At 45.5% G+C, this 25,763-nt stretch overlaps 1 protein-coding gene and 1 long non-coding RNA gene across 2 annotated transcripts in view; one reads left to right on the top strand and one right to left on the bottom strand.

Annotated features, from left to right (window-relative positions):
- THBS4 (thrombospondin 4) overlaps positions 1-23,922 on the bottom strand; it is a 62,734-nt gene extending 38,812 nt beyond the window's left edge. Inside the window, exons 1-4 of the mRNA XM_014594425.3 lie at positions 23,800-23,922; positions 14,376-14,579; positions 5,178-5,425; positions 3,704-3,809 (exon numbers count right to left, since the gene is read on the bottom strand). Coding sequence (XP_014449911.2) covers positions 3,704-3,809; positions 5,178-5,425; positions 14,376-14,579; positions 23,800-23,884 — 643 coding nt within the window. The 5' untranslated portion in view covers positions 23,885-23,922. The remainder of the gene's footprint in view (positions 1-3,703; positions 3,810-5,177; positions 5,426-14,375; positions 14,580-23,799) is intronic.
- Positions 2,981-5,629, top strand: LOC109281862 (uncharacterized). The gene is made up of 3 exons (XR_002088652.2): positions 2,981-3,068; positions 3,722-3,884; positions 5,319-5,629. It is a non-coding gene; the product is annotated as an uncharacterized LOC109281862 (long non-coding RNA).
- Positions 23,923-25,763: the final 1,841 nt, after the last annotated feature.

Below are 25,763 nucleotides of genomic sequence, written 5' to 3'. Positions count from 1 at the left end.
AGGGGGCCATAAAAGTCTCCTATAGCACAGCACTGATCTATCTTTGACTGTTTATAATTCACACTTGAGTTGACTTACTCAAGAGACAACTCATCTAAAGCATTCTGCTACTGCAACTTTAAATTTAGTTGTCAAAGCAGGACTCGCATGTTTTGCATTCTAGGAAGGCAGAATATTTAGCAGTTATGCTACATGGCTTCTTGCAGGTTCTGTTCTAGTAGAGAATACTCCCATTAAGAATTTGTTTACTGGTGTTTACTAAATTGTTTTGTGCTTCAAAGCATTTCTATATTGTTCCCAAATATGCTGGAGGCCTTGACCATTTTCTCAGATATTGACTGTCTCCTCTTCATTTCAGATTTTTCTCACTGAAATAATAAACAAGCTGAAGTAACCGGGAACTGCAACAATCATTAAGCTTTTGTTCTAGCCACAACTTTTATTGTTTTGGGAGACAATATCTTGTGCCATTTCAAAAATAGTTAAGACTGGAACTTGGTATGCAGGATGTCAGGCCAGACATAGACAAAGAATTGGTTTAGTTATTATTGATTGCACTCTGCCATAAAGGTAAAATTCTAAAGGTTTCACATGATTCTTTGTCAGCCAACCTTTAAATCAAAAACAGATCAGTTTGGAACATTTTGTTTTTATATATCATTAAACATTAAGGTGGACCACTAAATTTTAGTGTCATGAATTGTACACAGTTTTGAAGCGTTTAGTATCCGAATTTGCAAGAAAAATGGTGCTTTTCAATATAATTTTTCATCTACATTTAAAGCCAAATCCCTAAGTAGACCCTAAGTGCAGCAGGAAGTCTGAAGTCCCAGTGCAGGAAACAGGCATCAAGGAGGTTGTTTATGGGGTCTTTCAGCCACTGCTGCAAAATAGCATTCTGTGGAACCTTGTTCTAGGAAGGAGCTGGGGCAAGGCAGATGTAAGCAGGTGGTACACAGTTGCATTGATCTACTAGCCAACCCTTTGCTCACTCCCTCTCCCACCATGTTGGGAAAAGATTAACATCTGGATCTGATTCAGCCTGTCCAGCTAAACATTTTGAGTCAATAACCACTTGGTTGTCATGACAATAGTTGTCATGGAAGCTATGAAATCTGGAGCTAAACTTGAAAAATTATCAACCACGTGGAAACCAGAGTCACTCAGAATAGTCATTGTTGATGACTCGAAGAGGGATAATGAGCTCCATTTAACAATCCCATCCCTATCATCTCCAGAACTCACATTCTAAGTAAGTTCGTATATTCCAAGATGATTTTGGATGAAGCAGGAGACAATCTGTCTCTGTGGCATTTCTACACAGTGCCATGCAGGGATACAAGGACTAGTTCAGGTACCAAAAAGCAGTCTAGTTGCATCAGTATTAGTTGCATCAGCATAGCATTTTGCCCAAGCTAATGTACCCTGCTTCTCAGCACAATAAATTAGCATTGACAGCACCCCACATTAATAGGGATCTATTGCTCAGGCATCTCAAGCTGAATGCCCATCTGAGGATATCTGGACCACCAAAGTCTTACCATGCCTTTCAGAAAGGTGCTATGTATTCACACAAAAAACCTCTATTATGGTTAAAGATGGATGATGGTAATGGTAACCGATTCTTGCTGTTCTTTGTTGCCCAGCAGCCCCACTACCCCTGGTCAATGAGGCTAGTGGGTCTGTAATTAAATGCTGCAACCTAATTCCGTCTCCTAAAAAAGGTCAGTTTAGCACTGAATCTTCTTGACTACCATGACAGGGCCTGGATGTACCTCCTCAGCCTCTGTCAAGGATCACCATATTCACTGCCCAGGATCACAGGAGCATTGTTCAAACCTCCTGCCCACCTAAAGGGTATATCAAAGGGGTTCTGCTGCCACAGCTGTGAGTAATGACTCCCAGTAGAAACATCACTGAGGAGGGGGTAAATGAGGCAGGGATGGGGCACAAAAACATCTGCCACCACAGCTGCACCACCTGGCTGTACTGCTGCCAACGGTGACACAGCAGCTGGCTCTGCCCTTTGTAGAACTGCTGCCCTGCTACACCTCTGATTCCCAGAGCAGTCTGTCAAAGCCATGTACAATACTTAATAAGCTCTCCATCACTCCCATGTACCTCCCAACTAATACAAGAATACACACACATCCACTTCTCCTCTCTAAGAGTCATCAGAGTATTATATCCTTCAACAGCCGATCATTTCCATTCCTGTTTTTTCTGGCTAAATGTAAAGTCTTGTTACTTGATATATTACTATAGTAAAGGGTACACCACAAAATGTACCTGATGTGCAAGGCAGCTGAGTTAATATTGCTGTTGGATCATTTGCGTCTCCTTCTTCCGATTTTAACCATGCTGACTTTTATTACATTAACATACGTGTTTGCATTCAAAATGGCATTAAGTCCATTTGAAAGCATATACCTGCTTGAAAACAGAGGACAGCCAAACCCTATAAAAGATGACATCTAACTGCCAAAAGAAACAGGGAAGTCCTTCATCTTTAAGAGGCCAAGAGAGAGATTTACAGAAGGGAACAACCTGAGGATGCAGTTTGGAAATTCTGCTCATTGATCTTTGAGTCAGTACCCAATCACTGTGTTGAAGTACATGCAGATGTGTGCCAATTTAGTGGAAAGCAAGGCAGACCTTTTGTCATAAACCTCTCAACATCTGTACATCTTGGAAAAAAATATCTGGAATGTAAAAACTTGTCACAGAAGATTTATTTATAAAGCTAAAAGCAAAACATAATACAGTATTGCAATTAAAATGATTAAGGCTGTGGTTTTGCCTGGAGGAGAAAGGCAAAAAAGGGTTTGTAATAGATCCTATATTTTCATACAAAAATATCTTAGATCTTAAAAATCACCTTTTTGATTTTACATTTGTCAAGGAATGTTACCTCAGCTGCATGTTCTACTATGCCCGCCCCCAAGCAGCTAAGGAACCTATCACAGCACTGAACCAGTTTATTTTCCCCTGTCTACTCCTCCACCTGTTGCAGCCTAAGACAGAATCACAGCTGCCTTTATTCCACTGGGGACAAACTTTCTTTGCAGGTATGCCACATATTAGCCCCACACTCTCCCCTGAGTGCCACTTCAATCCCTTTTCCCTGCCTGATCAACTGCTCTGCTTTCTGTGCTCCCTCTTTGATCTGCTGCTTTGCTATTTCATGCCCTGTGCTTTCTGCCTGATCTGCTACTGTTTTCTGCTCCCTCCCCCATCCCCTATCAGCCATTGTGCTGCCTGCCCTCTCCCCAGTCTATTGTGTGCTACACAGAGGCCATCCATGCCACTTGTGGTACACCCCTGCCTTATTCATTCTGTTTCCCCTGATTTTTACACTGTATCTACGACCCATACCACAGGTAGGAAAAAAAAAAACAAACCTGTTTGAAGCAGGTTTCCTGTTCCTCAGCTGAACAAGGACCTCAGCTGAAGAGCACCGCTTCAAACAAGGAAAGCCTGTTCTCAGCCAGCATGGACTCTCTCTCAACTCTGCCAGTGAACTGCAGTTATTTTCCCCCACTTGTGATCTTTCCTAAATATTTTTATGATACCATCTTGGCTGTAATTCTCTGTGGTTGCCCTCACTCATTTGAATAGTTTCTTTCAATGTTAGCAGCTATAATAATTGGTTCCCTGGGATAATAGCTTAAAGAGGAAAGAATCAGCTCTGGACTATGCTTACCTGTGTACTGAACCGCAGGCTCAATCTGCTGAAGAAAGCAGTCTTGAAGACTTCCTACTTGGGAAAGGGAGCCCCTCACAACCAGCTTGAGCTCGTCCAAAATGTCCTGGAACAACAAAAGAAATGAAGAGTATCTTATCTATGCCACAACAAAGAATCAAATGTGCAATCTCAAAATGGGGTGAGTGACTTAATTGCTGGGTGAATAGCTCTAATTCACTGAGATGTGAGTTGGCTTCACAGTCATGCTGCTGTATCTCCAAAGTGCACATCCATTTCACAAAACTGTATGGGGAACAGAGAATGCCATTTGAACTGTGTAAAATCCAGAAGGTTTGCCCACACAGGTATTTTTTAACCATTTTAATTCAAGCACTTCCAGATATTTTTATATAAACAATATAAAAAATTACTATTTTTCTGGAGGCTTCACTGGAAAGCCTTTTTTTTTTTTTGTGCTCAAAAACAGGTTCTGATTCACTAAAAAAAAGATAGGTGCCTTAGCAGCTTTCCTAGGGAAAAAAAAGCTCATTTTCATGTTTGTAATGAGGAGAAATCACTCATTGGGCAAGTAATGTTGCATGCTGTTATAAATATTTTGCAATGACAGAAGCAGCTCATGCTATGTATGTATATAGAGGATATTGCTTCCCTGGGATGGTTGATTTGGAACCCTCAGCAACATGCATCAGCCCCATGATTGGTTACAGATTAGGTTGTACTGTACTCACATCCCATCACCCCAGCACCAGTGAGATGCTTCATATTCCCTCATTCCAGTTGTCACACAAAATCCTCATCTACGTACCCTCATATGAACATACACTCAACATACAGACAGTCCAAGCATTGTTTCTTCTGGAAATCTGCAGGAAGCTAATGCAGAGCTTACCTTTGCAGTAACATTTTATGAATAATCTGATTTCCAAGTAACACCTAGACCAAGGCCCTATTTACACTAAGCTGCCTCTACTCCCAGAAGTTCTGGTGACAGACAGTAGTTACCAGAATGCAAGCTTGCCCACACACTTTTGGGAGCTCTATGAAGCTCCACCACAGCAGCTGTGTTGCCACAGCTAAAGTACACCTTGATGAGGGAAGAAGTGGGGTGGGGGGTACCAGCTGCTGATCAGATTGTAGAACAGCAGCCTTATTGCACTCAGCAGAGGTGGAGTTACTGCCAGCAGAGCAGAAAACCTGCTACCACAGGAGATCTTGAGTATGAACACACCCAAAGTTTTGCCACCCAAATTGGAGTTTGGGACAGGGAGGCCTGCCCCTCACCCTGAACAGAGAGAAACCATCCTGTTATTCATTCATTCTTCAGATTATTTTTCTCACTGTTAGTGCACCTTCTTGCCTACTGTAGTTGCTGCAATAATAGGGGACTAGACTTGATGACCAAAAGGCCCCTTTCAGTCACATGTCTGCATATTTTAATTGCTCTGTCTGCTCTTTAACTTTTTGCACTCACCTGTGCCTTTCTCTGTAGAGTACGTAATTCCACAAATTCTGGACTCTGGGATAGACCTGAAAATGCTTTTGGTAGATCCTGAATGACATCCACCTGCATGCAGTCCACATACATTTCTACTTTGCTTGATCCCCTGTGCAGGCCGCTCAGCCTCAAGAGGACTGCATGGCGCTTCCCGTCAGCCAGCTGGATATTGCTGAAGATCACAGAGTTTAACCTTCCATCACTCCTCAAATAACGGAGGGCAGCTAGTACAAAATACAGAGAATGACTACCCGATAGTAACAAAAGGCAAAGCATAATCGGAGCTATTGCTTGATCTCCTGAGTGGCTGCTGAATGGAAGATCAGTATGGATACTTGTCACTGCTCTGGTATGTTTCATTATGTCTACTTGGGCAAATGGTTGTATATGCAAATATGTAGAGAAAATAAATTTGACATAGAATCACAGGGCGAGATTGACAAGAATTCTTGATCATTTCCTGGCTGGCGATGCATTGCTGCCTACAGAATATGCTGTGCTTTGTCCAGGCCAGTTTTAAGTGATTCAAATGATGGAGCACATGTCACTGTAACACGGGGTATTGCGATAAAACACAGTGACAGTGGAGCAGTGTTTAACTGTCAATCTGCTGTTAGCCGTCTGGCAGATTTATGCCTGACATTCCTAAAGTTATTCTGTCACAAATTCATAGCTAGAGTGAAAATTTTGATAATGAATATAGCTTGTTACATAGACTACCAGCAATTGTGTACTCAAATGCGCCATTAAAAGGAACAGAATTCAGCAATGTTCCCCTTTGCTTCACTACAATAAACAGAAAATGTACAGATTTATCAGAAGACAACCTGAAGAGAGGGCTACATTCTCTTTTCTTTTACGGCTCTCTCATAATGAAGTCAGATGCCCAATCCATCTGACCTACATATATGGCTCCCATAATATACTGCACCTCACACAAATGCACTCACTATTAAATTTAAAAAATATTATTGAAAATTATCCTAAAAATGGGTCATGTTATATATAAAATCTTCTATGGAAACTGAATTTGCAGAGTATCATGAAACCTTACCTACTGGCCAGTAATTACCTTCAACTATTACCTGCTAACACTCCCCCTCACAGAATCTCTTATAAGGGGTATGATAAGGTCCTTATAAGGTCCATGATACCAACTGGGAGAGCATATTCACAGAGCTTATAGTTTCTTTCAGATTTTAAAAATAGTTCAAAGATCCCACTGGCCTTAGTCGGACTATTCACTAAGACATGAGGAAGGGTATCTGACGATATTCAGCATAAGTTTGGAAACCTGGACTTTTTTCTGGTGGTATCTGTAACAGGGCCTAGCCCCACCATTGTGTGCATCCAAGCCACCTCTGGCTCAGGACAGCTTCCCCTTCCACTCATACTGGAGACAGATGCAGCTGGACCACAGCTGCACAGGCTGGCTGGAAGCCCTGCAGTGGGCACAACTGGAACAAACAGCCCGGGCTGAGGAAGAGCCCCCAGCTGCAGGCATTTGGAAGCCTGGCTGCCCCAGCAGGGTGGAAGGGCTCACTCCAGCAGATGCAGGTTGTTGAAAGCAGCCAGGAACAGCTGCACGATCCATTCTCTGGTGTGGGGAGCAGGCTGCCACCAGGAGGGACATGCAGGTGGCATGATTCCTGGGCAGGCTTTCCCTCGCCCCAGTGGGAACACTGCCGCCAGCCCATGCCCAGGTCTGGCCTGCTGGAAGCAAAGGACCCACGATGCAGAGCATGGACAGCGGGGACCACAGACAGCAAGCACAAGGTAAGTGCAGCCTCTTTTCTTAAATCATTACTATTGATTTAAGTTAAGTTATAGACTCTGGGCAGGAAGCCTAGGGACTGGGAGAAAGCCCGTAATTCCAGGAGCAAGTCTCAGGCCAGCTACCCGGGAAGGACAGTGTCTGGATTGGTGGATCCTCAGCTGACCCTCTGCAGATAGAGTAAAGGGGTCAAACGGTAGTGATACACCCAACCCAACATGCCAGCAATGCCCCTCTGGGGCCATGACTACCTGGGTGGCTCACAGTATTCATAATATCAGTTACTTTGGGTGCATCTACAGAAGACATTTACTGTGGAGTTGCCCAATTAGCTCCAGCGGTAAATGCCTCATCTTCTACACGTGTGGCTCTATTAGGCCACAGAAAACTAATAAACTCTGCAGCAGGTTAGTACTATCCTGCTGTGGAGTTTTTTGATTTGCAGCAATGCACGTTTAAACACTAACTTCCCTGGCTGGGACACAAGGATGTTTCAGTGTAGGGATTGCCAGGAAGCTAGCCCTGCACTGGGGCACCCTTGTGCTCCAGCCAGTCCTGCCACAGCACGCTGAGCTGGGTCAGAGCAGGCCCAGGCTGGCAGGCTGACCCCAGATCCCCTGTCAGCCAGGGCTGCTTTGACCTGGTATCCTAGGTGCACATGTAAATGCAGTGCCTAGGAGCAATAAATTCTGGCACAATGTGCACCAGAATTTATTGCTGCACATTAATATGCATGTGTAGATGTGCCTTTTGATTGAGAAATCCAGATATATGCAACCAAAGGTTTCCCAAACTCTTAAGAAGGTAACATTCACCTCAAATCTCTTCTCATATCAGGGCTACTTATATATATGTGCAACACTTATGAACTTCTTTTCTCCTTGGAAATCAGCACCCCACAACATCTTATTGCTTTTATTAGATAGTTGTAAATTACCCAGTAGGTTGGTCTGGATAAAACAGAAGAGCTTGAGGTCACATGAGGATGGAGCTGCTAAAATACTTCCTACTAGGCCTCTGTGAAGCAGCAAGTATTTGCTTCCGATTCAGATTTGGCCAATTTGGAGGGACAGTGATTCAATTCGGTGATTCGAATCAGTCTCAATTTGATTAGGAGATTTGGCCATACACTGGACACAGCTGCCTCCAGCTGGTAAGTCTGTTGTGGTAGGCAAAGTGGGGAGGGAAGTGGGGGGCAGATCAACTTCCCCACAGCAAGGGAGGGATTGGGGCTGGGACAATCGATTCAGATCTTTTAATGGGTCTCCTGATTCGATTTGGATTTGGAGATTTGGCCGCCGAATCGGGCCAAATCTCCTCCGAGTCGAATCAGCTACCAAAACTTTGCATAGCCCTACTTCCTACACATACAGCAAACTGGAACAATGTATATATTTTATACTAATAAATAAACAGTAGATAGGTTCTTACATTCTTTAGATCCCTGCAGACAGTAATCTTGAGCCTCCTAGTTGCCATTTCTCTTGTTATTTGGGTTCTCCACTCTTCTTTATATTATCTGAGATTCTTCATTTCACTCCTTTCCTGATGTGAGCTTCCCAAGCATTTCTTAACCTTAGAAGTTTCCACTGACACCATATGGACATAATTTCTTGTAACCATTTATTTTCATTTCCATAACACAGAGAGGCAGATTTTGCTCACAGTTCCCCCAGTGTAAATCCACAGGAATTCCACAGAGGCTGATTAAGTTACTCTTGATTTATACTGGTGCATATGAGGGCTGAATATGGGCCACTAACTATCCATATGTTATTTATCATCTGTGGAAAGCTCAGCAGCTGTCATCAGTGTCTCACTTATTTTAATAATTGTCTGTGTCAAGGGTGCTCAACCCCTGGCCAACAAGCCATATCCAGCCTGCAGAGCCATGTCATCCTGCTTGTGGGGCTCCCCATGAGACTGAAAATTTGGGTGACAGGGGAAGCTGTGGCAGCAATTGCTGCTCCCCTGCTGCCAAATTTCTGGACCCTTAGAGAGACCCACGGGGCAGATAATGTGGTCATGCATGCTAGATCAGGTGAACTAAGCAAGACAGGCAGAAGTGGCATGGGGCCTGATCCAGTGAGCTGGGCCAGGCTGAGGCAGTAAGGTCCGATCCTAGCACACTGCACCAGGCAGAGGCAGTGTGGGACCAATAGGGGCATGCGGAGGCCAATCCAGGTGTGCAGGAATGGGGGAAGGCCATGCAGGGACAGATGGAGGCAGGGCAGGTCTGATCCTGGTGAGGCAGCACAGAGCCCAATCCTTGTACCCAAGGCTTGATCTGGTTTACAAACCAGCCTCATGTCATACATCTGGCCCATGGGGCCAAAAAGTAAAGCACCACTGGTCTATGTAAAAAAACAGCCAGATGCGAGATTTTCTCAGAAATGCCTGAGGTCACCAGGAACTTGATAAAAGGATGGCTGACAAACACAGAAGGTTGGCTAATTGCAGTACATTGCGGGCTTTCAGTTCTGTGCATATTGTGTTACACCATGAAAATATTAAATCAGAATCCTTGGATCTGGGCAGTGTATTCAGAGAGCGACCCACACAGCAACGGCTTGGTCAGAAAGAAATACAGATTTCCCTCAATTTATGTGGGTTCGATTTATGCGAATTTGCTCTTATGCGATGACCCTTTTCATACCTGAAATTCATTATATGTGAGGTAAATTCACTGTTATGTAATTGGCATAGGTGCGCTCCCCCCCTCCCCCAAGCAGGTAAATCTGTGAGAGGAGAGGAAAGGGCTGTGAGCAGAGGGTAGGGATCAGGGGAAGGGAAAGGGCCGTGGGGCCAGGGCTCCACTCACCGCAGCCCCTGCTGCGGCTACTCTGGGAGCAACCAATGCCAGCGGCTTGCAGTTGCTGGGCCGCACCATGCCCCTGACCCCCCGGGGCTCTGCTTCCCCCAGGGCACTGTTTCCCAAACCCCCCAGTGTGGTATAGCCCAGCAGCTGTAAGTAGGCGGCATCCGCCACTCCCAGGGCTGCATCAGGGGTGGGCAGCAGCCTGCAGTGGGATGAGAGCAGGCTGGGGCCGGCAGCAGCACCAGGCTCTTCCTGGCACTCGGGGTGGGCTGCAGCGATGGGAGGGGGGCTGATGCCACCCCAAAATTCGCTGTAGCCCCCCCGCAACCTGCCCTCCCAGCACCACTGCCAAGCGGTGGGAAGAGCCTGGTGCCGCTGCTGGCCCCAGACTGCTCTCGTCTCATTGCAGGCTGCTGCCTGCCCCTGCTGCAGCCCTGGAAGTGGCGGATGCCGCCTGTTTGCAGCTGCTGGGCTGCACTGCACCAGGTGGTTCAGGGCACGGTGCAGCCCAGCAGCTACAGGCAGCTGGCGTCAGCCGCTCCCAGGGCCACGGCAGCAGGGGCTGCGGTGAATGGGTAGAAGCAGAACAGTGGGGTGAATGGGGAGAAGTGGGGTGAGTGGGGCTGCCACCCACCCTGAGCACCGCAAGAAGCCTGGTGCTGGTCCTGCTGCAGCCCCGGGAGCAGCAAAACGCAGCCTGCTTGCAGCCACTGGGTTGTACCGTACTGCTCTCCCTAGCCCCAGCCTCACTCCCTCCCTCCCTCCCTCACCACCGTGGGAACGCATCCCTATCTGTTTCATTGTAAACCGGGTTCGCTTTATGCGAATTTGATTTATGCTCCATTCCCTGGGAACACATCTAACGCATAAATTGGGGGAAACCTGTATCTACTACTTCCCCCAGCTTGGTGTCATCTGCAAACTTGCTGAGGGTATACTTCATCCCACCTTCTAAGTGTCCTCATTGGATACAGAGCAGAAGAAATCCACAGAACTATTTCTGTCTCTGGACAGAACATCAGTTTCACTCAATTGAAAATGTAGGTATACTTAAAATAGTTTAGCATTTACGTTTATTAATTTATCTTGGATCACTTAGAGTGATTTACATTAAATCAATATCAAGAAGGATTAAACCAGTTATCTCACCAGTCCACCTAGATTGATTTAGTTAAATTAGCGAACCTTTCTAGTACTAACATGACCTCAACACAGACTTAGCAAATGGGGGGGGAGGGGGTTTGGAAAAAAAAATCACAGCTAGATATTGTAGATGTGCACATATATACAGGTACTCCTCACTTAACGACCTACCTGTTTAACGACCGTGCGGACTTACGACTAGCTCTCCGAGCAGTCGGTATTGTACGAAACGTATTGTGGAAACGGCAGCGCAGCGTCTCAAGCCAAGGCACGCAGTATCAAGGGGCGGCTCCTCGCTTATCGACCAATTCGCTTAACGACCTAGTCGCAGGAACAGAACTCGGTCGCTAAGTGAGGAGTGCCTGTACAGTACAATTTACAAAGACAAAACCAGAATATGTGCAAAACATCCAGAATCCAGTTTTCAGACATGGCACAGTAATAAATAGGTCCTGGTTTTGGTTACATAGATCAGCACTTGGGTATATAACTTGAAGTATTATCTACATATGTGCAGATTCAAAATTCCACATGTCTAGCTTTCATCACTTATTTAGGTCACCATATTTACCAAATAGTTCCATAATGCAGGTAAAAATCTAATCTGTGGACTAATAAGACAATGTCCAGAACTGTTTCTCATTCTTGCAACCCACAGGTTATATGAAAGGGTTGTGAACAAACAATAAATGAATCAAGAAACTTTAAAAATGGATTCTTCCTTAAAGAAAGAGAGACACGTGGGAAACTGTGGCTTTTCCTTTGCAGGCTGTCAGAGTTCCAGCCTGCAAGGGACTGCTTGGGGCCTCCATGCTCCACACACTGGGGCACTGAGGCCTGGGGGCAGGAGCCAGTGCGTCAGAAGTGTGGGCACTGGCTCGGGACTGGCCACTGATGTTTACAAATGGGTCCTGTTACAAAAAAGTTTGAAAAAAAATCACTGGTCTGGAATATTACATATAATTCCATATTCCACACCATCAGCTAACTAAGGTGTGCAACTAAGATGGGATATGCCAATGCTTCTGCTAGGAGCAAAGCTGGAGGTCCCTGATTAAAGGGTCTTGCCCCTCCACTCAGGGTCAGACTGATCACCATATTTGGTCTCAGGAAGGAATTTACCCCATGGTTGAATTGGTATGGACTATGGGAGTTTTTGCCTCCTTCTGTAGCAAGTGGTGTGGCTCTCTGCCCAGGACCTCTTGAGTGTATATTGACAACATTTTATAGAAGCAGGACATTGGCTGCCATGGTTCCCCCGCTTACTGTGGCAGGTTAGGGTATTAAGTCTACGTTGTGCCAGGGTTGATGGTAGTTTTATGTAGATCTTAGATTATGGTTGTATGGGATGGTTTGGATTGGGATGATCCTGCCTCAGGCAGGTGGTTGGACTAGATCAGAGGTTCCCAACCCCCAGGGCCATGGCCTGGTATCGAGCAATGACGTATTGGCTGCCAATCCACAGGAGGGTTGGCTGTCAGACAGGAAGTCCAGAAGTGACTGGCATACTGTGTAACAGCAGCCAACACTGAGTAAAGAAAAGGGTTGGCTGCCACAAAAGAAAACCACATAAAAATAATGTGGGGTCAAACAGATTCCAATGGACAGCCTTATTTAGGAAGAGTTGTTTCTTCCTAACAAGTCTTTTAAAACCTAAATGAATATACAATGGTATTAAATTAACAGCCCTGTAGCCTGAGGTTGTCTGTGGAAGGAATAAAATGAGTATGAACAGAGGCAAAGCGAGTTTCTTTATGTTATCTGTCAGTGTGCCTCAGCCCCAAACATTTGCAGTTGTGAGAAGTAATGCATTCTCCATGTGTCTTGAATATAATAGAAACATCCTGAGAAATTCAAGGAAAAAAACCTATATAAACACGACCTATAGGCTAGGGACAAAAACTGGTGATCAGAAACTGGTTCAAATCTGTAACACAACAGAAGTTTAGTACACATAAACTGTTTTCAAAATGGTCAAAACCAGTTTAAGATAAGTCTGATACTGCATCCCTCCACATTTAACTTGAATCTGTAGGGCATCTGGGATAGAAGTTCAATAACCGATTTAGGTTAAATCAATTTTTCTCACAGAACCCAGCATCCCAGGATGCTTTGCACCTTCCTCACAGGGTTGGCAGCCTAGCTTTGGCCCAACCTGTCTGCTCCAGCCGAGCAGGGAGGCGTGCTCTAGCACCCCTTCGGCTTCAGGCCTGGGCCACTGCAGGCATGTGGCTGCACTTCCAGAATTAAAAGTGAATGTCTGTTGACTTGCTTATCGGTTCAATCTACTCATCATAGATCAACCTGTGAAGATTGAATTGATTCAGTCCCAGGCTTTTTGACTCTCTGTGCTTAGCCATAAAGTTCACGAAGTCTGTTCCTTAATTTATAGTAAGATACATAGCCATGCAAAATAACCTTGCAAATCAAATCAAGTATACATGTACATTCATGTGTCTGTGTGCACACAGACACGTACAGAGTGCCTTATCTTATAATTCTTATTCTCTGACTTCAGGAAAATTTTGCCAGAGCTCAGGCTCAGACCAAATTTTCTAGTTAAACCAAGTACTCCAAATTTTCTAATTAAATAGATGGTGGGGGGCGGGGTTTACAAGATAAGAGTTTCCCTACATCTAGATAGAAATCTCTCAATAAATTGAGCAGCTGCTAAAATGAGCTGATTGTATGTGGGGTTTGTGGTCAGATCCTGATCTGGTGTAAATTACAGATCTTTCAGTGAGCTAGAATAATGGAGTTGTGATAGTTTACTCTAGCTGATGATCTACCTCTAGGTGACTGCCAGGTTCCAATACTTTATAATTCTAGGGCAATATCCCAGATTCCCACATTAAGTTTAGCCTTGAAAGCAGGGAGGGATAATCATGTTTGAGATCTAATTTTGTTCAAGTCTATAACTCTGATCCTTAATTAACTGATTCCAATAAAGAAGAACAAACATCTTTCTATCACCCAAGGCATTCTGTGACGTGACAGAAATGTTTATCTTTCACAGTTAAATCTAACCTTCTGAATCAATGGAGCAAGTGCCCTTCTTTTTTATGCATAAGACAGCATGTGCAGGTGCCAAAGTCCTTAGTAAAAAGAAATAGTGATTGTCTCAAGGGGAAAAAAAGAAAGGAAAACAACTTATTTCTTTGGGAGTCATTCTGCCCTACTGGTTGGCTGGCAAACAAAAGCAGTACCTCCTGCTTCTTGTAGCAGAGAAGTATCAGTACTGTGCAAGAAAGCTTACGAGGGAGATAGAGGATGTTGCCAACACTTATCTTCCTGAGAAGTCCAACGAGCAAATGATAACTAATGGTAGGAACACCACACAGATAGATATAAATAACACTAAACAGAATGCCAACACCTGACATGTCAGTAACTATAGCTTAAGAAAATAAGCGTTCCCCACTCCCCAAAAATAACTTACCTCTATTCAACCGTCCTATCACTGTAAATTCAAAATACTTGCTATTCTCAAGTGAAGAGTATAGGCCAAATATGGTGGCTGTACTCTTTGGTTGCAATTTGAATGTTGAGAGCAGGTACACTTCATTCAACGTAGGATCAGCAAGTGCTTGTTGTAGAAAGTTTCTTACAAGTCTCTGATTGGGATATGAAAGAAGATCAAAAACTGTAAAATAAAAGGATTGGGGAAGTCAGTAAGTATACTGTAGGTGAAATTATAGTATAATAATGACCCAAGGAGTATGTAATCTAAAATTTCTCCAGACACGTAATGGGGAAGGATGTTGTCATGTGAATTTCTTTAATAGAAAGCTTTCCCACATTTTCCACCCACTCCTGTTCTTGTAAATGCAGGCACCTCATGTTCCAATCAAATTCAAGATTCAAGTCAAAATTTGCATGTAACTTCAAATTTCAGAGCATCACTTCAAGAATAAATTTTGGTATCCACTGAAGTGCGGAGGAGATGAATAAAAACAGCTTGCCTGGCTTTCCAGAAGAGTAGAAGATGATGGCATCTGCATGATGGCAACGTGTTGTGTAAATAGGATTCACATTCTCTTTAGGGTACTAATATCAAAGCAAGGCACAACAGACTAAAAGAAACTTGAGAGGGGTAGCACAATGAAATCTGCTTGAATGTTCTTAACTCTTAAAAATGCTCAGGCCTTTTCTCCTGTTATACACTTCTAAATATGTCAAACTGTCTCCCACTTTCCTTTATAAATGCAAAAATATCAGACTGTCCTTTTTTCAACATTTTAAAATCTTCAAATGCTCAGACAACTTGAAGCATCCAAACAAAGGCATGCTTTTCTGTTAATACAATATTGTTCTTTTCCTTTACTGGTTAATATTTAGTGTTCTTTAAGAAATCAAAAATATATGGAAAAAGAAAGGCTCTTGATAAACCAAACAAACTATGGCACTCAAACTCTTGGAAATCTCATCAATAAACTAGGGATGTCAAATTATTAAAACATTTTGATTGTGATTAGTTGCACAATTAAAAAAATAGTTGCAATTAATTGTGATTTTAAATTGCACAGCTAAAAATTCAAAACTCAAAATTATGCAGAGAAAAGCTTAGTATGGTTGGGGGCTGAGTGTGGGGCATGTGTGTGGGAGAATTTGTGAAGGTATGGGGGGCTGTGGGTGTGTGTGGGGGGTTTGGAGCCTGAGGAGCAGGGGGGTCCTCACATGCGGGGTACTGTGGGTCAGGAGTGGGGGGTGGGACTGTGGCTTGGGAGTGAGGGGCAAACAGACGCAGACACACACGAGGACTAGGGACAGGCATTCAAAAAGCCTGAGCGTGAATTGATTCTGTCTTTGCAGGTTAGTTTAACCTGGCTAGCCTGAACTAGTTTGTAACCATATAGACATCCCCTCTGGACTGAGAAAATTCAGGCACATGCCTACAGTGGCTCAGGCTAGAAGCCGGGGGATACTAGATCAGCCCTCCCTTCCCTCCCACACTGCTGAGCTGAGGAGGGCGTGGGGGGATGCTCTGATTAGGGAAGGGTTCCTCCCCCCTCACCCCCACTACTCCTGACCAGTGATGGAGCCAGCAGGAAGTTACACAACATTTACTTACATGGCAGGGAGTTTATAGTGTTTATCAGCCCATCAAGAAAACAAAAGCCTCTCTCATTAGTTCAAGCTCTTCTTTTAGCTCCAAAAAGCCTTAAGTGGACATTGTCCCATTGGCCTTTGTCCTGTCTGCCTTACAGACCCCTCTGGGAGAGAGGAATCCCTGCTTGAGCATGGAATTGGTGGGGGGTGGGGGAGAGCAGGGGGAAGCCAGGCAGATGCTGCAGTACTTGCAGTCTCTGCCACAGCTCCAGCCAGGGAGCAGAGGGCCAGGGCCAGCTCTGCTGTGGAACAGAGAGCCCCACCCAGGGCTGCAAAGCATCTGGGATGCTGAGGGACTCTGGTTTAACTTAAACCAAGAAGAGATCTGGGACAGACATTGCATAAACTGGTTTGACCCAAATCAGTTAAGTCTGATATATTACACTCAACCAGGTTCATTTCAAACCAGTTTCCACCATTTTCAAACTGGTTTATGTGCATTGAATATCTGTTCTATTACATGTTTAAACCAGTTGTTATGTCTGTCCTTAGCCACAGACAAAGCCCAGAAGGTAAGTCTGTGGAAGGGGAGGGGCAGGTGGGGAGGGAATGGGCACTGGGGGGTCAGATCAAGGCCTCCCACACTGAGGGACTGGGACAGGGGTGAATGGAGCCCTGGGGCTGGGGAAAGTCATGAGATGGAGCCATGGGAGGCTCATGCAGGGGCGCAGGTCAGCGTGGCTCCCTCCTGCTGAACGCACCCCCAGGGAAGGCACAGGGGACATGTGCATAGGGGGCATGCGCAGAGCAGAGGCAGGCTGCCTTCTGCAGACTGGGGCTCTGCACCCTGCTGTCTTTGCCCCAGGAGCCAGGGTACACTATGTTTTGCTTCCCGCTGCTGGGTGGGTAGGGGGATGTATGGTGCGGCGCAGCCAGCATGCAGGTCCCTGGGTAAAGGCAGAAGGGTGCAATGTGCAACAGGCATCCTGCCTCAGCCCCATGCACAAACTAGGGGGCAAGTGCCCTGCCATGCCTCCCCCAGGGGTGTATACAGTGGTGGGAAGCTGTTCCCCCCACACCCCTAGGTGAGCCTCTTGCAGCTCCATATCATGACTTGCCCCGGCCCTAGGGCCCCATTCACCCCAGCCCTGCCCCTGCCCAACTCCATCCTTCACTGTGGGGTTTTGATCTGCTCCTCCATGCCCCTTCCCTCTCCTCCCTCTCCACAGACTTACTGGCATGGAACTGCTCTACACGTAGTGTGCAGGCTGCAGCTGCTCTTGTGCGTCTGTCTGTGTGTACACCCCATCCTGTTGCAGCCGTCTAGAGCTCACGCCCAGGCTGCCCTGTGGTCCTCTGTGCTGCCACCATTGCCCTGCTGGGTGGCCCAGAGCCCAGGCACGGGTTTCAAAACCAAGTGTGCAATTAACTGTGATTAAAAAAAAATGTACGCAAGAACCAATTAACGCATTAATTGCACACGTTAACTGCAATTAATTGACAGCCCTACAATAAACCAAATAAAATTAAAATGTTAAATTGCATCTTTCCTATCTGCTTTTCATAAAAAATGATGCATTTATTTAGGAAACCAACTTAGGTAATCCTTTCGCAATTCTGTACATTTAGCCACAGTACCATATATTCAATATGCCCTTCCTGGAGCTCTACCACATAAGGCAGGGGATGTGAAACTCATCAGGCTGCAGGAACTAAAAGAACGGCATGGGATGAGTCCATGGGCTGGACTGGGGCCAAAGACCAGCTCTGCATGCCAGATCCTGTATGTGGTATTAGTCTGGTTCAGGCACCACATGCAGCACATGACCTGGACCAGCCCTGTGCTCTGCATGCATGATGTGTCCCACACATGCCACAAGTGTCCTGCACATGCCACAAGGCACACACCTGCTCCTGCCCTGTGCACTACATGCAGCATACAGGACTAATCCATCATGCACTGTATGTCATGTGTGGGTCCACTCCAAGACCCATGAGCAACATTGTGGGCTGCATGATAGGATTTTGTGGGCCAGATTTTGAGACCCTGAACTGAGGGCTATAGTCTTTACCCCACTAACACAAAAATAAACATTGGTGGAACCTAGGGTTGGAGATAGGGGTAAGCAAGAGAGAGGTAACAACTGTGTGGCATGCTCTTCCTTAATCCCACAAAACTTGCATTCTGTACATCAGGAAGTGGTGGGCTTCTTCCATTTGGTATTGTCTGCCATAACACTCCTGGGATTTCCTCAGCAAAATAAACTTGGATGATCAGCTTGGTTTTTCAAAGTGATTTTGTCTCTGGTTAACAAACCTGAACTATTCTGTTGGACAAATCTTTTGCTATATTCAGGGATAACAACACAACTTCTTCCAGAATCCCATGCAATAAGGATGCCCTGGCAGTCCATGGTACACTGAAGACCCATGTGAGTCTCAAAACGATAGTCATTTTAGAGGAGTGTCTCTCTTCTTTATTCCATTTGAATGCAAATCCCATTCCCAGCAGAATTAGGAAAGGAGGAAGTTTCCTCCACATTTTCTTATAAATGTATTGAAACTTGGACTAATATTCTAGTTTTTAAGGGCCCAGGCACACATTCCATCTGCCTCTCAAACATTTATTGACATCAGAAAATGCAAGTAATATGCTAGGAAAGAAGGAACAGAACCTAACTGGGCACAGAACCGATGACTATCTGTGATGGGTCTGCCCATGGCTGGGTAGTTCCCAGGAAATGCCACACCAGTTGCCTCCCTAGTGAAAGGCAAGTATGGGGTGCCTTATAGCCCCAGTCCCCACAACCTGGTGGGTAACTTCGAGGGCTAGGCACATCTTTGGATATCTGAGCCCCATAGGGTGCAAGACCCCAGAGGCCCCAGCGAGGGGGCAGAAATATGAACAGAGGCCACACAGAGTAGGGTGCATAGTGGCAGCCTGAAGGGCTGTGCGCAAGGTCTACAGAGTAGGGTCTGCACAGGTGGCCTGAAGGGCTGCACCGAGGGTGTGCAGAGTAGATATACAGGGGTGACCTGAAGGGCTGCACACGGGCCAATCCCCACAAGATTTTGAACATAAGGGTTTGGCCCAGACAGGGGCTAGTAGATGAGTTCAGTCCTGTTAGAGGCATAAGGCCGGTGGCCAGGTAGAGTAGGGTCTGTGTGAGGGCAGCCTGGCCGGCTCACACGCGGCCCTCCAGAGTGTGCATAGGAAAGCCTGAAGGGCCATGTAGAGTAAGGCCCAAGGGGGACCTGAAGGGCTGTGCAGAGTAGGGCAGGTTGAGAGTGGCCTAGTGAGAGGCTGTATAAATGAGGCCCAGAAGCGGGCAGTGTGTTTGAGGCCTTGGGAAGGGCACAGGATTAGGGCAGAATGCTCAGCAAGGGGCAGAATTTGGCTCAGCCATGGGCAGGAGCTGTTACCAACATGGGATACCATCTGCGAGACTTGGGATATGGTATAGGGAAGGTCAGAGCCATGTATAACACCCGAGGCATCGAGGCACTTACTGGGCAGTCTCCCACATTCAACATCTAGCTTAATGCAACAAGTCATGGCAGGAGAGACACAGCAGGCTGCCCTAGACAGGTGGGCAGGCCGATGTTTGTCTAGCCTCGTAAAGGCCCCCTGACACTATCCAAGGTCCATCTGGCCAAATTCTATTACTTCAGTTTAGATCAGCAGTGCTCAAACTTTCCCACATGCCTGTTGGATGAGCAGGATGTCACTGGTCCAAGGGGCAGATATGGCATACAGATATGGCAGATTGACCCTGCAAACCAACTCTGCGTGCCATGGGTCCAATTATGGACTGGCCCCATTCACCAGGTCCATGGCCACATACCTGATCAAGTATTGCAGGCTATAGAATCATAAAGAATAGCCTGGCCATACAATCATAAAGAATTAGGGCTGAAAGGGACCTCTAGAGGTCATCTAGTCTAAACCCTGGCCTGAGGTAGGATCATCCAGGACCACACTTCGGTGTCCAGAGCCACACTTTAAGACAGATCCGGTCATGTGGGGCCACGTCAGCCAACCCTGGGGCTCCCCACAGGTCCAAAAGTTTAGCAGCAGGGGCAGTTCAAGCATTAATTGCTGCAGGCTTCCCAGACCTGCAACAATTAATACTGTCACTGTTCCCCACTGCCAGATTTCTGTGCCTATGGAACATGGGCCAGAGGACTTGTCTCCACCAGTTTAGATCTATTAACTACAACCAAGAACAACTACAGCTGCCACTAAAAAAAGTCATAATAAAAAATATGGGAGGCACTTTTTTACATTTGCTCTAATGAAAGCAAACACAGTCCAAATTGAGGCATACTTGATCCTGCCTCAGTGCAGGGGTCAGATTAGTTGTGGTTCCATTTTGCCCTACATTTGAAGGAATCAGACAGAAATGAAAATTGCTACTTTATAGAGCAAACTTTTGCATGTAATAACTATCACAAAATACTGTTGCATTTTCTTTTATATAACACTTTGGTGTACAATGCAAATCCATTTTTGATGCATCTCCATCAGTGAGGATGCATCGCTGTGACCAAATCCATCCCTGGTATGAGCCATACATTTGCTAACTACAGCTGCTTGCTAGGACCAACTTCTATATTCCTGTATGTCTTTCTACTTATTTAGCAGATGTATATAAGCAGATTCCAGTTTGGGGACTTCATTAAACTAATAGTCTGATTAGAGCAGTGATTCTGAACCAGGGTGTTAGAGATCCTTTTAAGGGCGATACAGGGTGCTGTTAGATATGTTAACACCTACACAACTCACAAGATAAATCCAGACATTTCAAATAGGAATCCCTAGTGTTGAAAACATTCAAATCTCCTTCTGGTCTTTCTGAATTCTTTGCAACAAAAGGACCCCTCTGTTATTTTTCCATAGTCAAACAATGAGTGCAAGCTAACAGCTTGCATTTTCCAAGGGGTGACTTGAGTTTAATCAGGGATGCCTTAAGTCTAAAAAAGTTGAGAACCACTGCATTAGTTAAAATGAGAAGAAATGTAAAAGCATTGCAGCTTTCATTTTTAGAAAAGCAATCTTTTAGCCCTCTTCCTTGCAAAGGCATATTTTAAAACAAACAGATTGCTGGAACTGGAAGGAACCAGCAGCTGGTCTCAATTCAGCAGGACACAGGGACCTCAAGTACCCCCAGACATGTATATGTTTTTTTTCCTTTTTCTTTCAAATGGAGTTTAAGAAAGTTTGCAGTGTGCCCTTTTTAATGATTTAGGATAGACCTGTACAGAGTAGTGTGATAATGCTGGAGAAGGGATGGTTACATCTAGAGAGGGGCAAAACATTATTTTGGAAGCCTGCCCAAAAATGTCAAGACTGGCTTTGCATTTTGGAGTGACAAAACAGGATGTGAAGTTCTTAGAGAAGGACATTTGGAAAAATGAAGCACTTGAGGGAAACTGTTAGAGTAGATGGAGCAGGGAGGACACAAGAAAAGCAAAGTTTGCTAGAAAAAACATCCGACCTGTGAGCAATGGGAGTACACCATGATGCTTTGAAGTAAAAGCTGCAGGAGCAAATTAACGTAAGTTGCACATTTTCAAACACCTGTTGTGCTGTGAATAAAGAAGGAAAAGGAATTGGCTTTGCAGATCAAACTAATTCTGAGTGACGAATTCCATATACTTCAAAGGACCGTTCACAAAAATCTGCAGTGGACAATTACAAAATACCCTGACTATAGAAGTTTCTGCCTAGCTCTCATCAGTCACAGGATAACTTCCTCCCTGAAGCATGAAGGTTTATATCCGGCTGGTTATTTTGTGCTGTACCTCACGTAACTTTTGATGTGCTCGTCATCCATTTAAGCATCTAATCTTTTTCAGAGTCCTAGTAAATTCTAAGATCTAATAATATCTTGCACAATACATTGGTTCTATTGGACATATATGCATTATGTTATAATGCACTTTGGGTATTCATTTTAAAATGTGTTACTTTTTAGATTCATGGACTATCCTCTTGCTTCTATAAGATGAGAAAGTAAATCTTAGCTTCTCTTTATATCAAGAATGGAATTGGTAGTTATTACTGAAGAATCTCATCCCAACCAAGAAGTTATTCTACTTAATCAGACAATTAAAACATTTATTGAAAAATTTGAAAATACTTATCAGGGATACTAGCCAATTGCCCATTATGGCAGTGCTCCCCCATGCGTGGAACACTCCGATTGGCTGTTTTTGTCAGCCAATCAGAGTATGAATAAAGCGTTACAGGCAGACAGACTTAGGCTTTATAATATTAGAATTTTGTGCGTATAAAGAAATTTCTATTTTGTCTTCATTTGGTATACCTTCTGTATTTCTACTGTCTCCTGTCTACACTGAACAAGTCCTGTTTTTCAATCATTCTTCATATGGAAATCTCTCCACACCTTCAACAATTTTTATAATCCACCCTTGAACTTCTCTTATTTCTTCTCTTGTGAGATGTAGTGACCAGAACCAAACAGTACCCCAGACAAGGACACACCAATGTTTTACAGAATTACATGATAATATTTTTCAATGTTACTTTATAATTCAAACTTCAGACGCTCGACCATTTGGTTTGACTTTCTTCTTGGACTCCAAGCCAAGAATAAAATTGTTGGGGCTGTCCAAAAGAACTCTCAGGGCTTTTTCCTTTGTGGTAACATTCAGTATCAAAATCCAATACAAACACAGGTCTTGGTGTAGGACCTGAAATCTGTTTTTGTAACTCTAACGTAAGATCCAGTAAGAAAACATTGTATACATTAATACTAAATCATCCTAAAAGGCTCATGAAGTTCAATCTAAGGTGGAGAGGCAGATTTTAATATAAAGCTGTATACGTAGGAAATACAACAAGCGGCAAAATCTCCTCGCTCGGACATCGAACATCTACTTATAATACAAAACACTATTTAAGCCTATGGAATACGACCACCATATTCTTTGTCTCTAGTGCATGTCATCCTGAGTAATACTGAAAAAAATGCACTGAATAAAAAAGAAGCCAAGGTGATATGATGAGCTTTTTAGAGAGTGCAGGCGATTCTGGAAGGGTGGCTGAATGCCCAGCGTTGTTCTGAAAGCTTCAAACCTTAACTTCCAAAGAAAGCAACCTTTTGGCCTCAAAAGCAGAAGCACTGGAATGCCATAAAAAGGACACCTGCACCCCATTTAAAAACAGCCCCTTTCCTAGGTTTCCAGGAGAAACTCCACTAAGTGAGAGCGCTCCTTGCAGTTATTCTGTTGGAATGGAGATGCTCAACATTCAACAGGTGTGAAGGTTACAGGGAATTAAACCAGCCCGGTTTCCCAGCAGCAGTGACAGGAACAGTGGGGCAGGGACAGGCGGTGGGGAACAGTGACAGTTTGCCATTCCGAACCTGGTACGAGGAAGACGAGGGACCAGTTTCTGGACCCCTCGAAGCAGTCACCTGCGTAAAGCTGCTTGTCGTCCCCCATCTACGGTGCAAGTGGCAACCAGCTCTAACAGACTGAGCTCAGCTTTGCCTTGAGGCTTTGCGAACCTAAAGCGTGGTTTCTCAGAAAAGACCCCAGATTTACACAAAGAACCTCGTCTGCGTTTGGACCTGGCACCTTTTCATTCCTCTCGGGGCACAAGAAAGGAGGCCCTCGGGCTCATCTTCTGTCCTCACGCCAGCCTACTGGGCTGGGGCGTGAAGCGGGGAGAGCCCCGTCAGACCCGGGGCGGAGGGGGGCGGCCCCGGACAGTGAATGAAGCCGGGGAAGGCACCGCTCGCTGGCTATGCTCGGGGCGGAGCGCCCCCCCGCCGCCCGGCGCTTACCTTGGGGGCCCGGCTGCGCGCCCCGCCCGGGCCACAGCTGGAGCAGCAGCTGCAGGAGCAGGCAGGCGGCTCCGCGCGGGCTCATGGCTCCAGCTGCGCGCACTGCGGCTCCGCGCCCCGGGCCGGCCGGGCGGCTGTGCGGGGCGGGGCGGGGCGGGGCGGCTCGGGCCACCTGGCGCGCGCCGCGGCTGGGACCGGGGGCGGAGCAGGACTCTGCGCTGGAGGCTGAGGCGGGCAGCCCGGGGAACATGCGTGCTTCCAGGTTGGACACTATTTAGTGTCTGACTCTTAAATCACTAGCTCCCTGAAGGGGAATCCAGGCACTTAGGGCCAGATCTAGACACACACATCCAGCACCTAACCTGAGACTTCGGCAAAAACAAAAAAAAGCTTAAAAACCTCCATGACAGGAGCCCCAAGTCAAGCACTTAAATTCATGAAGACTGCGAAGTTGCATGGAGCCTGTTCATAGGGTCCTGCACATACACTGAAGCGCTCCCTGTTGAACACGCAGCCCTTGCCTAAGCTTTGCTGTGATCCGGCTATGAGGAAGAGCAACATCTAGCCTCTCTTGAGCGGCCCAGTTGTTACAGCATCTTCACATTCAACTCACATAGACACCACTAAGTCTAGCCACCGTCACTTTACTCAAAAGCATCCACTAACGGCAGTGGATACTTCGCTCCAGCTCCCGAGCTGAGGCACTTGCCCAGGAGCTGGGGGCAGAGATCCTATGTCCCCTCCTGCTCCCCTGCACCTGTCCATGGGGGTGCCTGCAGCCATGCCATAAATGCAGAGCCGCTGCACGCGCAAAGAAATCACCACCCAGTAAAAATGACCACTCAGCTCTAAAACTAGTGCAACACTTCTACAGACCCTGCTACACCTTCAAATGAAAGGTGGGTAGGAGCCAGCTCTCCAGTTGTTACACATTCAAACCCTAACTTCAGAGCTGGCTGGCACTTTTTAGAGCTGGATGGTCATTATTGTGGTGTAATTTCTTTGCATGTGCGGTCAGTCTGTATAGCACAAGTCACCAGTTAATTGCATGACATATGTAACATGTAGCTAGGGTTGCCAACCCTCCAGGATCACCCTGGCATCTCCAGGAATTGGATACAAATCTCCAGGAGAGTGCTGAGAGTCACCTGGGAGACAAATGATAGGGCATTCATTAAAATAAATACTAAATGTTGAATTTGTTTTATACTGTGGTGCAGTGGGTTTTTTAAATGTAATAGTAATGTGCATTTGCCTTTCTGATGTTAAGTCTACACACCTTAACTGACATACACAAGTATATGGGCACATTTGCATTGTGCGTTACGGGCACGTTGGCATTCTCTAAATCTCCCGGACTAGATTCAAACCCAGCTGGCAACCCTACTTGTAGCAGGTGCCTATAGCTGGTTTCTGTCCAGCTGTAATTTTTGAATGTGTAGCAGAGGGAATAAGAAGCACACACCACCAAAGCCAGGCAAGTATCCAAAAGTGACAGGAAACGCAAAAGGGAATCAAGAGATAGCATCATTTCCCTGATCTAAACTAACAAACCTACTTGCCACAGAGCTTCTTTGGCCTCCTTCAGCAGCCATTTCCCGTTTGTCAGATCAGGAAGAGCCAGCTCATGAAAAGTTCCTTTCTTGCCAAAAGCATTTTTAAATGATCTTTTCATGATGGGCTCCAGTTTTGCTTTGGGTCCTTGATATGTGCACTAAGAAGAGGCTTTATTGCAACAAGCTGTATTTCATGTAGTCTTTTACTAGTGTTGCAGACAGCAAAGAGAAGGGAGCAGGAGAGCAGACTTGTGGAAAGGCATTTGGTGCCCCAAAGCTTGCACCTTTCAATCATGAAGTTGGTCCAATAAATGATCTTACTATTCCTCACAAATCCTGCTTCCCAGGTAGCACATAGCAGTGGATTTCTAAGCGTCATAGTCTGCTCTCATGTTATATGCGTGCAAT

Source organism: Alligator mississippiensis, chromosome 3 (assembly GCF_030867095.1).
Source record: "Alligator mississippiensis isolate rAllMis1 chromosome 3, rAllMis1, whole genome shotgun sequence".
Lineage (NCBI taxonomy): Eukaryota > Metazoa > Chordata > Crocodylia > Alligatoridae > Alligator > Alligator mississippiensis.
The sequence above is the reverse complement of the archived record's forward strand: the minus strand, read 5'-3'. Positions and strand labels throughout refer to the sequence as shown.